The following is a 13,588-nucleotide window of genomic DNA, read 5'->3' on the forward strand; positions in this document are numbered from 1 at the left end:
TTTGTTTCTTGTCTTGAATTCCTAGCACCAGGCACAGAGCTCGGCATGGAGTAGTTCAATTGAATTTGACCGTAAACAAATCACAGTACCTTTGTGCCTTCATTTTCTTATCTGTGAGTATACTTGCCACTGTTACTCAATCATTGGGATTCTGAGGATCAAAAGAACTTACGTAGGGGAAAGCATTTTGTAAACTAACTTTAAAATGTTACATGAAATATAAGGGGATTTGGGATACAATACTTTTCATTCTTTGAAACATTTGTCCAAAGATTAAGAAAGAAAAATAAATCATTAGTGTTACTCTCTAACCTGACTGACCTTCAGTAATAGATCTAATCCTCCACTCCTAGGAAAAGGGAGTTGATGGAGGCAGAACTGTGAAAATCAATATTCTAGGCACTGTGGTGATCTCATAGGCACCAGCCTTTCAAATATAACTTTTTGGCCCTCTCAGTCAATCAGTAAGCACATTTACTAAGTGCCTACTGTGTGCCGGGTAGAGGCAACAGGATGGCTCAGTGGATAGAGTCCTTGTCCTGAAGTCAGGAAGACCCAAGTTCAAATCCAGCTCAGAAACTTGCTTGCTGTGTGACCCTGGGTAAGTCACTTAACCTCTGTTTGCCTTAATTCCCTGGGGAAGGAAATGGCAAACCACTCCACTACCTTTGCCAAGAAAACCCATTGGGCAATATTGGCGTGCTACGAGGTCATAAAGAGCGACATGACTGAAAAACAACCAGTGTGTGAAGCACTGGTGATGTAATAAGAGGCAAGCTCAAGGAACTTACAGTCTAATGGGGCCTGGAACCCTCAGTTAGTGCACAGTATCTGTGTAGAAATTCTTATATGGATCGGGCTGCGGATGGAAACTGATTCTTAATTATCTAAGTGCTCCTTGGTTTAATCATCATATTAGTAGACTATGAGCCAAGGATTCTAGTGAGGACGCCACAGAGCTACCCAGCGGATAAGTATTGAGTTTTATTGAATTTCTTCATTGTACTGAGGCCCTCTGTCAAATGATAGTGACAGCAAGAACATTTTCCATAGTACTTTTCTGGAAGTGTTGACCTAATTTCAGCCTTGTAACTTCTCTCATTTGGAAGGAAGGGGGAAAAAATTGTTTTTAGAGTTGTGAAAAGGAGGAGGGGAGAAACTTAGTACTTAAATTCAGAGTTAGAAAGAACCAGCTTCTCCCCCAGCTGGAGGGTTTGAAAGACCCTTCCATGGTCAGAGAATGAGTTTGGCAAAGTAGAAAGCAGCCTGGTTCCTGAGTCAGAGGATCTGGGGATGAAGAAGTATTTATTAAGTGCTTTTTACCATCTGCCAAAAATTGTGTTCAGCTTTGGAGATAGAAATACAAAAGCTTACATTTTAATTGGGAAGACAACAGACAAAGAGGAGTGGTGGCCAGGGAGAGGGCAATTTTGGTTCACAAAGTTAGAGAGATGGTGAATGAAGCCATAAGGGTTCATGGTTACAGAAGAGGGGAAAGTGGAGAATACACATCCATGACTGGGACCTTCCTGAAGTAGTGGTATAATTGAGAGAAGCAATCATCAATGGGGGTGGGGAAGATAGGGATGGGGATGGGGGTGGGGGTGGCGGTGGCAGTGGCTGGGCAACAAGATGGTTGGGTTGTGTGGGGAGGGCCTAGCCAGAGTAGGGCATGAAGAAATCTGGTCTCTGACACTACCATCTTGGGTAAATTTTACTTCCCTAGACCTCAGTTTACTTATCTGTAAACCAGTCATTTAACACGCATTTATTAAGCACCTCTGTGCTTGTTGCTAGGGATATATAAAGAATGAACAGATCCTTAAGGAGGATTTACTCAAAGTAAATCTACTCACAGCCACCACTCTAGTTCACGCCCCTATCTCTTACCTGGACTATGGTAATAGCTGTCTGCCTGGTCCCCTTGCCACAGTCTCTCAGCCTCCTCTACAAAGCTGCCAAAGTGCTCTCCTAAAACTCAGGTGGGCCTGTGCCATCCTCCTGCTCAGTAACTTGTTACTACTCCCTCTGGGATTAAATAAAAACTCCTCCGTTCCAGCATCTTAAGCCTTTCACAACTCGATCCCTTCCTGCTTTTCCATTCTTCTTACACTTTTACTGTCCTCCACGCGTGCCATAATCCAGCCTTATTGGCCGCCTTGACACAATGGAGTTTGTGACTTGCCCAAGGTCATCCAGGTAGAAAATGGCAGAGCCACCCCCTCTGATACCAAATCTTATGATCTTTCCATATACTGCATTCTGGTATTTGATGTCCACCTTACGTATTTGTCTCACCTCCAATTTCAAGAGTTTTTCTAAAAGAAAAAACAAGGTGAGATGGGGAGGGTTCTTCAGTCAGCTCACTGTATGTCTGAGGACTGGAGGAATGAGTTGAATGAAAAAAATATTCATTAAGCATTTACTAAGTGCAAAGCGCTGTGCTTTGAGGATATATTTGAAGATCCAAATTTTATCCCTGCCCTTGATTACATTCCAGTGCTAATGGAGGGCCAGGAAGGGAGATAACAGCTGGGAAGTCCCAAGGATGTGGACTGAAGCACCAGGATAGTAAATGGACAGGCCCTTTCTTAGGCCCCAGTAATTAGTGTTGATTGCATCAGAGCTAAAGATGGAGGGAAGAGAGAATACTCATGTACCTAACTTTGACTAGGGGGAAGAGGGGAATGTGAAGCATTCCAGCCTTCACTAATACTAGAACATGTAGAGGCAGCACAGCTCACTCACCTACCTGCCCTTGTTCATTTTAGAGCCTGAAACAGAACTTGGTAGGTCAGTTAGAATTCCCTTGTCTTCAGCTGTCAAGCAGGCACTTAAGGTAGTCCCCTGGATACTTGGGCACAGTAAAGAAAGAAGCTTTGGGATGGAAGTGAATGAGTTTTGTTTTTTAAAGAGAAAGGCCTACCACAGTGGACCCCACTTTCTACCTCTGAATACTCCTGAGCTTCAAAAATGCTGATTCCCTGAGCTGGGTAATCTATAGGGTTATTATGATAGGATCATAGTTTAGAGGTGAAGGGAAGGGAACAACCTCTTTTTTTTTTTGTTTTGTTTTTTGTTTTTTAGTGAGGCAGTTGGGGTTAAGTGACCTGCCCAGAGTCACACAGTTAGGAAGTATTATGTGTCTGAGGTCACATTTGAACTCAGGTCCTCCTGACTGCAGGGCAGGTGATCTATCCACTTCGCCACCTAGCTGGCCCTCAACTACCTCATTTACACAGTAAGGAAGCTGAGGCCAAGCAAAGGGAGCTCAGGTCTTCTGATTCCAGGAATGAATGTTGTTCATGTAAAAAGCCTATATTCTTTCGAAATCGTCTCTATTTACCCAGAAAGCTTCTACAATTCATGAGGAAAGCAAACACTTTATCCACTGATGGCAGCTATCCTGGGGGGTATCTAGAGATGCTTTGGTTATGGGAACCAGGAAAAGAAGAACTGAAAGAGACCAGTGTAATCAAAATGTAAGATGGAAGAGACAAACGATTTGGAATTTGGCCCTGCATAGGGAACTTTTAAGCCTCCAGTGGGCACTATAGGGTTATCCAACAAGGAACATTTTAATTTTTAAAGGAAAGATTTCTATTGGATCTTGTACAAAAACTGCTTATTACAGAATTTTAAAGCTCAGAAAGGGTTATTTGGTGCCATGGTTCTCAAATTTTTTGGTCTTAGGATCCCTTTATGCTCTTAAAAATTATTGAGGACCCCCAAAAGATATTTTATTTGTGTGGGTTATATCTGTTAATGTTTTCCATATTCAGAATTAAAACTAACAAATATTTTTAAATATTTACTAATTTAATAATAATAAACCCATTACATGCTAACAGTATATTTTTAATGAAAAATAGCTAAGTATTGGCATTAATGGTACTGTTTTACGTATTTTTGCAAATCTCTTTAATGTCTTCTGGGTATTGTGATATGTTGTTCTAGTTGAAGTATATTAAGAAATTTCAGCCTCACAAAGACGTGCAGTTGGAAAAGGAAGGAATGCTTTAATTGGAAAATATCATATTATGAAAATAGTTTTGGCATTGAGGATTCCCCATGCCCAGCCCCTCCTGTCCCAGGAGACTGAGGATGACACTTAGAGAACCACTGATCTAATTCATGCCCTCATTGTACACATGAAAAACCCATTGTACACATGAATTACAGAAAAGACCTGAAGTCATCAAGGCCAGGCCACAGAGGAATCTTCTTTAAGACATTTAGTCTTCACTAAAGACCCCTAGTGATGGGGAGCCCAATCAATAAAAATTCATTAAACATCTGCTATATTCCAGACATTTTGATAGATGCTGGGGATTCAAAGACAAAATGGAAAATGACCCTGCCATCAAGCCTACCTTCTTTTGAAGGAGACAAATACATTTATACAAGGTAATTGGGGAGAGGGGTGGGGATTAGCCACTGGAAGGCTTCCTGTAGGTGGTGCTGAGTTTTAAAGGAGACCAAGGATTCCAAGTGAAGAGGAAATGGCATTTCATTTTTGGTCCTTGTATCCCCGTCACCTAGCATGGCACCTAAGTATACAGACACATAGGTACTTAAGAAATGCTTATTGATTGATTGCAGACTTGGGAAACAGGAGGCCATTTTTGTTGATACATTTTGTTGTTGTGTCTGACTCTTCATGACCCCATTTGGGGTTTTCTTGGCAAAGATACTGGAGTGGTTTTCTTTTTCCTTCTCCATTGCTGGTCCATAGAGTACATGAATATAAGTCTGGAAAGCTATGTTATGAAGGGCTTCTGGTACTAAATAGATGAATTTATAATTGATCCTAGAGGTAATAGGGTGCCCTGGAGTAGAGGAATGACATGATCAGACCCATGTTGTACATAACAAATCCTTTTATTAAGAGGATTTGTTTTTTGAAGTTTGAATTCAGTCAACGGGCTGCACTTGAGGACCTAGAGGGTCATATGTGGCTTTGAGGCCACGAGTTCCCCACTCCTGGTCAGATTTGTGCTTTAAGAAAAATCACTTTGAAAGCTGTGTGGAAGATGGCATGGAGAAGGGAGAGAATTGATGTAGGTAGACTCATTAGGAGTGGATTGGGTTACTCTAGGTCCTGAATTAGGGTGGTGGTTGTGAGAGTAAAGAGGAGACAAATACCATAGACATTGTTGTTGTAGAAATGACAAAATTTAGCAACTGATTGGTTAAGGAGTCAAGGATAATTACAAAGTTGTGAAAATGGTGGTACCCTTGACAGAAATAGGGATGTCTTTTGGAGGAAAATGAGTTCTTTTGGGAAGTGTTTGAGATGCCTATAGGGTATCCAGAATGAACCAATTGCTGATGAAGTGGGGCAGGAGCTCCGGAGAGAATCCAGGGCTTTATGCATAGATTTGAAAAGTCATCATTAAGTGAGAAAGTATAGTCAAATAAGAGAAGGACCAGGACTGAGCTTTAAGGTACACTTAAAATTTGGGGACATGTTGTGACTCCAGCAAAGGAGACTTAGAGCATTCAGAAATATAGGAGAAACACACGAGCAGTGACACCAAAACCCCAAAAAGAAAGAGAACCCAGAGGGAGAGGGTGGTCGCCAGTGTCACGTGCTTCAAAGATTTCCAGAATGAGGGCTAAGGAAAAGCCATCAGAATAGATTATTAGAGATCATGGCTAACTCTGGAGAAAGCAGTGTCAGCAAGTAAGATTGGAAGCCAGATTGCAGGGACTTAAAGAGTAAGGGGAGAGTAAATGAAGGCAAACAATTTTTTCTAATGGTTTGACCGAGGAAGGAAAAAAAGACATAATGCGATGTCTTGTATTATGAGGGGATGCCAGGGTCTGGTAAGGATTAGCTTGATAGGGCATGCTAAGAATTATTTGTAAGGATGGGAGGCAGCTTGGTTATGCTTAGGCCACCAAGAAAGAATCATAGATAGGGAGAAGTTGAAGATTAGAGAGGGAATAGGGGTTAGTGGCCCAGTGAGTAAAAATAAGGGGATATATGCCACAGGTAATTGTTGAGATAAAAATGACAAGATTTGGCAACTTTTGGATAGATGGAGATCACCCAATGGGGTGAGGCAGAGTGAGGAGGAAAGGCTAATTCCAAAGTTGTGAACAGTGACTAGAAGGATAATGGCGTGCTGAAAAGAAGGTGGGATTAAGGAGTGTGTGTCTGCATCTGTGTGTGTATGTGAGCTGTGGCAAGTAAAAGTTTCCCCCTAAAAAAAGGAAAGAATTTGAGCTGAGGTCAAGGGATTTTGAGATGTAGAAAAGGAGCAAATGGCCTCAATTTTATCAGAAAAGTATGAGGCAATGTCCTTAGCTGAAGGTGGGACAGGATATTGTGAGAGGCTTGAGGTTTGGAACAGCCTCTTTGGGGAGAGAGATAGAAAATTGACTAGGAGGGCAAAAAATGATTGCCTTCATTCCAAGAAGGCCAAGTTGAAGATTAGATAACATAGACTTATAATGGATATGGTCAATATGGTGTCCTGGCTTCCTCCAGTTCCCACTGGCTCCTCCCAAGGTAATAACTCCATTGATTTTGGATAGATCTAATTCTTAGGAAGTTTTCTCTCTCTCTCTTTTTTTTTAAATGTTATTTATTTATTTATTTATTGGCTTTTTGGTGAAGCAATGAGGTTAAGTGACTTGCCCAGGGTCACACAGCTAGTAAGTGTTACGTGTCTGAGACCAGATTTGAACTCAAGTTCCTCCTGACTCCAAGGCCAGAGCTCTAACCACTGCACCACCTAGCTGAAGTTTTCTCTTAATCAGGTGGAAATCTACTTCACCTTCCACCCACTGTGACCTTGTGTGTCAGAAATTAAAATAGATTAAAATTAAATAGATTAAAGTAGAGATTAAAAAAAACAAGTCATGCTTTCATTTTACTGGGAGGATCAATAGAAATACAGATAAGTATAATGCATGGGATGGAAGTGATGGCAGGGTAGGAGTGGGGGACAAAGGAGATTCCTGGATCTTGTGCTCTAGGAAAATTTGAGGATGGAGACTTTGAGCTTGAATAGGGAAGGCTTTATAGAGGAAGTAGCCCCCAAGCCTTGAAGGAAGGTAAGAAATTTGAAAGGCAGAAACGAAGAAAGGGTTACATGCCAGGTGTGTAGAGCGTAGCTCTAATTTGCTAGTAGTCTAGGCTTGAATCCAGAGAGTTCAAGCAGGGTCATGTGCAATGAATGAGGCCACACACGTAAGTTGTGGCCAGATTGTTGAGAGCCTTGGAATACTAAGATAAGGCCTTTGTATTGTTTTCATCCAGGGGAATTGTTGATAATTTTTGTGGATGTGGCCAGGCCAATGCCTTTTAGGAAGATTTTTTTGCCAGCTGCCTGAAGGATAGATTAGAGAAGGGAGAGATTGAATACCAGTTAGGAGGCTATTGTAGCAGACCCAATAAAAGGTTATAAGGTCTTGACCTTAGGTCAATGACTTTGTAGAAAGTTGGGGATAGATTGGAAAAGATGTTATGGAGGTTAAAAAAAAAAAAAGACAAGAAGACAGGATGTGATCATTGATCGTTTTATGGAGAATGAGTAAGAAGGGAAGACTCAAAAATGATTCCTAAGGTTTTGAATCCGGGTCCCTGGGGAGAGGAGCTATTTTGGAAATGTCACATTCCAGATGGTAGAGACAGTCAGCGGGCCGTTGAAGTTACAAGTCAGGAAGGTGTTCAAGAGAGAAATTAGAGCTAGATAAATAAATCTGGGAATCATCTTTGTAGGGAAAATGATTGAACCCATATAAGCTGCCAGCATCACTAAGGAGGGGAATCCCACAACCATCCTGAAAGATAAATAGAGTTGATTCCTTCTCAGTGAAAGGGAGAAGATTACCTGACGCCCAGAAGTTAACTGACTTGTCTAAGGTCCAGTACCTAGTATGGGACAAAATTCAAAAGCAGGCATGCTGATGCTATGTGTGATATTTCATGTACTGCACCATCCTCTTTATCTAGTAATCCCTTTTCAAGTTTCCTATCAATATATGGGTTCCAAAATGTCTTTCTATGGAGATTAGACTTATCTCTGAGATAGCTAAATAAGTCATTAACCTGAGACCCTTGGGGCCTTCACATTTGCCCACCATTGCACCCTTACGACTTCTTGCCTTTCCTTCCTCAGCCTTGCAGCCATCTAACTTTGTTTTTCGTATTTGTTGTATCCTCCAATTAGAGCATGAGCATCTGCAACAACAGAGACTGTCTTGATTTCATTGTTTGTGTCCCCAGAGCTTAGCACACACAGCTTTGCCCTTAGTAAGCTCTTAATAAATGCTTTTTCATTCATTCATTCATTCATATGTAAAATGGTTAATGTGGAGAGCCAGGTGCAGAAGTTTTCCTGCAGGAGGTGGGATTTTATCCCTTTCTGAAGGTATCTGTGACTACGTTGCCCAAGAAATCTTAGCAGTAGAAGAGACCATTGAGATCCAGCTTGTGGGCAGAGGCCATCTCAGAAGTGTCCAAAAGATAATCAGATGCAATGAAGAAACCCATTTTAACCATCACAGGGAATAGGAAATCTATAAGCCTCTGTGAGCTCCCCACTCCCTCTCCTAGTCTCCCTCCCACCTTTGACCCTTTTTGGGGGGAAACTCTGCTAAGTCACTTTGTTCCCCTCTGGTACTACATTTGCTGGTAGCTGACTGCTAAATGTGCTTCTAATCCTAGTAATTGCTTTGAGGGCTAACCCTGTTGAGGAAATGCCCTATTATCTCTCAAATTCAGGCTGCTGGATTTGTTTGAATTGAGACAGTCTTCAAAGAAACTTGGTTTAGACGTCCAAGTACCTGAGAGTCCCAAACTCTAGAGAGCAGATGCCTCTGTGACATCTTCATATCCTGGCTCAGGCCTGGAAACCCAACCCTGCAAAATGGCCTTAGGGCAGTTCTTAAATCTGAATGAAGCTCAGAAACTTGTGTTTGTTTTTTTTTCCAGAAACTTGGTGAGTTTGGGGGCAGCTAGGTGGCACAGTAGATAGAGCTCTGGCCTTGGAGTCAGAAGGACCTAAGTTCAAATCCAGCCTCAGACACATGACACTTACTAACTGTGTGACTCTGGGCAAGTCACTTAACCCGGATTGCCTCATCAAAAAAAAAAGTATGTGAGATTGAAGTCAAGAGTCCAGAGAGTTGACCTACCAATTACCAAAATGGTATCTTCCTTTTTTTTCTTCTGATTTCATGAAGCTTATAATCTAGCAGAGTATAAATGTCATTTATATATGTTTCTTGATACATAAAAATATTTCAGGCTGTTGCTATTACAAGGGAGATTTTGTATAATTCCAATTAATTATCTTTAAACCTTTATAATAATGCTTAATTGTCATGAGTTACAGGTTAGAGGGGGTCAGCCACAGTGCTACTATATGTACACAGATCCCTTCTTACCAACAACCAAAATAAGCTTACTTGTTAACTTAGATGCTGGAGGAAATAAAAAATGAGTAAGACGTGCTCTTAGCCCTTACAGAGTCAATAAATCAGTCAGTGTGCATTTATTAAGTGATTACTTACATGCTAAGCAAGTACCGGAGCTACAGAGAAAACCAAAAAAAATCCCTGTCTTCCATTGGGAAAGGGGCTGGGGGTGGGGATGACATATATACATATATTTTTTTTGCGTGCATACACACACACACACACACACACACACACACACACACAATATGTATGTATGGGGCAGTCAGGTAGCCTAGTGGATAGAATGCCTGGCCTGAAGTCAGTTAAGATTCAGTTCTTCTTAACTATCCACTGTACCACCTAGCTATCCCAGAGGCCCAGAAAAGTTAAGTAACTTGCCCAACATCATAGAACCAGTAGGTAGTAGAATGAGAGTTCCAGCCTAGCTCCTCCCAACTCCAAATCCAGCACTTTATCCACTACACCAAGCCACTCCTCTTAACTACCCACAGAAGGAAGTTGATTTGCCAAAGATCACATAATGGCAGCTATAACTGGAACCTGGCTCTTCTGACACCTAGGCCAGAGTGATGCCCACTATCCAAAATCACTATGTACTTGGTTTGGAAAGTAATTGATTTATAGCCTGGCACAGTGGCCTGTATGATGCAAAATTCTTCTCCTAATCTCCTAGGACAGATTTTTGCCTTCCTCTCAAAAATTGGATTATTTTCCCTGAACATATTTTGATGGTGGGAGTGTTAGATTTGAAGAGTTGGATTAGATTGTGAGCTCCTTGAGGGCAAAGACTGTCTTTTGCATAGTGTTGTGATGGAGGGGGGAGGTGTGGTTGGGTAAAATGGTTTACAGAAGAAGGCAAAGCAATCTGCCCAGGGTTATATAGCTAGTCAGTAGCAAAGCTAGGAATTGAGGCCAGGTTCTTTACTACAAAATCCAGGCTTAAACCCAAATACTCTTGCCATTTGTAATGCATTAAAAAGAGGCTTTGGAAGATGAAGACTTGGATTTAAGTCCCAGTTCTTCTATTTATCCACTTATATGACCTAGGACTTAAGGTTTCTTAACCTTTCTGGATCTCAGTTCCCTCATCTGTAAAATAAAGGTGTTATAGTAGACGAACTGTTAACATCTCTTCCAGTTCCAAAGTGATGACTCTAAATCTACCTTAATCATTTAACTACTTCCATGCCACCTCCTACTACCACAGATAAGAAATTGACTATAATAATAAGAAAGTCTTTGTTGGTCCTAGGCGTTCATCATTCATTCTCAGAACATTAGCTTGCTAGATGTTCCCCGGGAACAGGCAGCAAAATTAAGCTTTGGGTGCTCTCATTAAACACCCCAGGATTCTCATCTTCTCCCCTCTCATTGTTCCCCCAGGAGCTGAAGCTGCCCGTCTACAAAGCCCAGTCCCCCCTCCTTGAGAGCCGAAGGTATTTTGTTGACTTAGTTTCCATCCTCAGCAACCACTGCAAGATCTGCCCCACAGCCAGACACCTGGCTGTCTACCTGCTGGACCTCTTCATGGATAGATACAGTGTGACTGCAAAGCAGCTGCATATCGTGGCTGTTGCCTGTCTTTTGCTAGCAAGTAAGTGGAAACCTCTCTCCTCTGTATTTTCCCATTGTCTTTCCCCCAGGGGCTTGGAAGGGGGATGGATCTCTATACTTCCTCTCCTCACATCACTCCACCCCTCCCTTCCTGCTTCCCAGGCTTAATCACTGGTATTCAGGCCCTTTGCATGACTTTATAAAGTAATTGATTGGAGAGGATTGTATACCATAGTCACTTGGGCCCAGAGTAGGGGGAGAATGGGAACCGCTCTAACTAGTGCTTGAAGTGGGGAGGAACCTTTGATTTCTAATTAAACATCTTTAGGAACTCAGCTGAATTATTTTTCCTGACCTATGGTAACAAGCATTACCATAGTCCCTGGTGGGGTTTACACTTTTCCAAAAATGTTACAAGAAATATGGGGCATCTTTGAACATCTGGGCAGTTAGATGGCACTGTGGATAGAGCACTGGGCCCAGGAGTCAGGAAGACCTGAGTTCAAATCCAGCCTCAGACACTTAGCTGTATGACCCTGGCTGAGTCACTTAACCCTGTTTACTTCAATTTCCTGACCTGTCAGATGATCTGGAGAAGGAAATGGCAAACCGTTCCAGTATCTTTGCTGAGAAAACTCCAAACGTGGTCATGAAGAGTGGGATGTGACTGAATAAACAAATGTAGTGTAGGGACAGGAGTCCCTACTACCAGGATGGTCAATGGGCTCTTTCTCAAAAGAGATGGATTCGGCACATCTGTTTCGTGATACCATTTCTTTAGTCTTTAGCTTTCTGTCTTTGATGTAGAGGGAGGACCTAGCCTCTTTGTCTAAGAGAAAATGGGGAATTTCTAGACCGAAATCTTGTTTGCTATACAGAGTACACCTATTGGAGAGGAGCTAGGCTTAGGGAAATAGAGCTGCATTATGCATTTCGAAACCAAAAAGCCGCGAACTCTTCTCACTCTTCCCCTCCCCCTCCCCATTCATAGGAAGAAATGAGCCTAGCTTCTGTGGCTGCATCTTAACCAGGAAAAGCCAGGCTGCACCACCTGGACCATTCTGCAGCTGTCCGTCTCAGCAGCTCTCCATCGTTGTTGGTGTTTTGGGGGGTGGGGTGGGACAGAGTTAAGTTTCAGCAGGTCTCCATGAGCCTTCCCTCTGAGCATCTGTTTGTGAAGCTAAGAAGGGGAATATGTTGCTACTGTGGCTGAGTAAAGGGGGAGGGGAAATGGAGGAAAGAAGTTGAGGGGAGACATTCAGACTGAAAGGAAGACGGAGTATACATATGTGTCTGAGGGCTGGAGCCAGCCTGAGGCAGGAGGAATTGACTTTGGGGGGCACCTGCCATATGCTGCCATTGCCCAGGGAAAGAAAAGTTTCCATGACAGCCCCGAAATCCTATTCATTCCTTCTCCTTTCTGTCTTCCCAGACTGTCTTGCTTCCATGTGGGTCAACAGGCTATCAACTAGGAAGTTTTGAGCTCAGCTTCCCCTTTATTTTTTTCAGGAAGACTACTTGTTTTTGGCTTCAGGTACTTCCCACCCCACTGTCAGATCATGATCCTTTATAAACGCATCCTTTAACCAGTCTGGCCACAGAAGACATCTTTTTAATCTGTTTTCTCCTAGAAATCCCCCTTAAAGGATAGGAAGGAAGCCTCCTCTCGGCATAGCAGGTCTTCAGGCGCTAATCCTGAGGAAATTCAGGAAAGCACTGGTGAACATTACTGAAGGTGCATCTGTTTGCAAAAACAGCTGGTTCACCTCCCTCTAGATTCTAGCCTTGGGTCTCAAGGTAAAGGCAACTGGTAGAATCAGACTTTTAGACCTCTAGGAGACTGGAGCTCTAGGACATGTTTGTTTTATACATAATGATTGACATCAGAAATTTATATAGCCTTTATAATGCTTACAAATAGGCTTTACAGATTTTGTGTCATTTAATTCTCACTGCAAGCTGAGTAGTTGTTACAAGTAATACTGTCCCCATTGTACAGGTTAGGAGGCCAGATAAAGAAGTGATTTGCCCAATATTACACAGTTAGATAATGGCAAAATTAGGATTAGTTCTAAAAAGGCATTGTGGGATAGTGAGTAGAGTGCTGGACGTTAGGTCAGATAAACTGGGTTCAGTCCTTTTTCAGATACCTAACAGATATGTGATCCTGGTCACTTAAGTCATATAATATCTCTGGGCTTCATTTTTCTCATCTGTAAAATGGGAGGATTGGATTCCATGACCTCTAAGACTCCTTCTAACTCTAAATCTGCAGTCCTGTGACGAGAACCCAGGTCTCCTGAATTCCAGGTCATTGGTTTTTTCTGCTCTGCAAAGTACCGTTGCTTCCCTGTACCTCCTGAACCTTTCCTAGCTATGTTGTTGTTCATTCATTTTCATAGTGTCCAATTCTTTGTGACCCCATTTAGGGTTTTCTTGCCAAAGATACTTGAGTGATTTGCTATTTTCTTCTCCAGCTCATTTGACAGATGAGGAAACTGAGGCAAACAGGATTAAATGACTTGCCCCAGGGTCACACAACTAGTAAGTGTCTGAGGCCAGATTTGAACTCAGAAAGGTGAGTCTTCCTAATTCCAGG

At 42.2% G+C, this 13,588-nt stretch overlaps 1 protein-coding gene across 2 annotated transcripts in view; it reads left to right on the forward strand.

The window, feature by feature from the left end:
* Positions 1–13,588, forward strand: part of CCNJL (cyclin J like) — a 51,509-nt gene that overhangs the window by 17,077 nt on the left and 20,844 nt on the right. Inside the window, exons 3-4 of one of the 2 annotated variants that reach the window (XM_027841837.1) lie at positions 26–113; positions 10,819–11,029. In XM_027841837.1, the coding sequence (XP_027697638.1) occupies positions 26–113; positions 10,819–11,029 (299 nt within the window). The remainder of the gene's footprint in view (positions 1–25; positions 114–10,818; positions 11,030–13,588) is intronic. The other variant, XM_027841838.1, reaches the window with a different exon arrangement.

The sequence above is a fragment of the Vombatus ursinus genome, unplaced genomic scaffold (genome assembly GCF_900497805.2).
Source record: "Vombatus ursinus unplaced genomic scaffold, bare-nosed wombat genome assembly UNPS02014863.1, whole genome shotgun sequence".
In the NCBI taxonomy this organism is placed as follows: Eukaryota; Metazoa; Chordata; class Mammalia; order Diprotodontia; family Vombatidae; genus Vombatus; species Vombatus ursinus.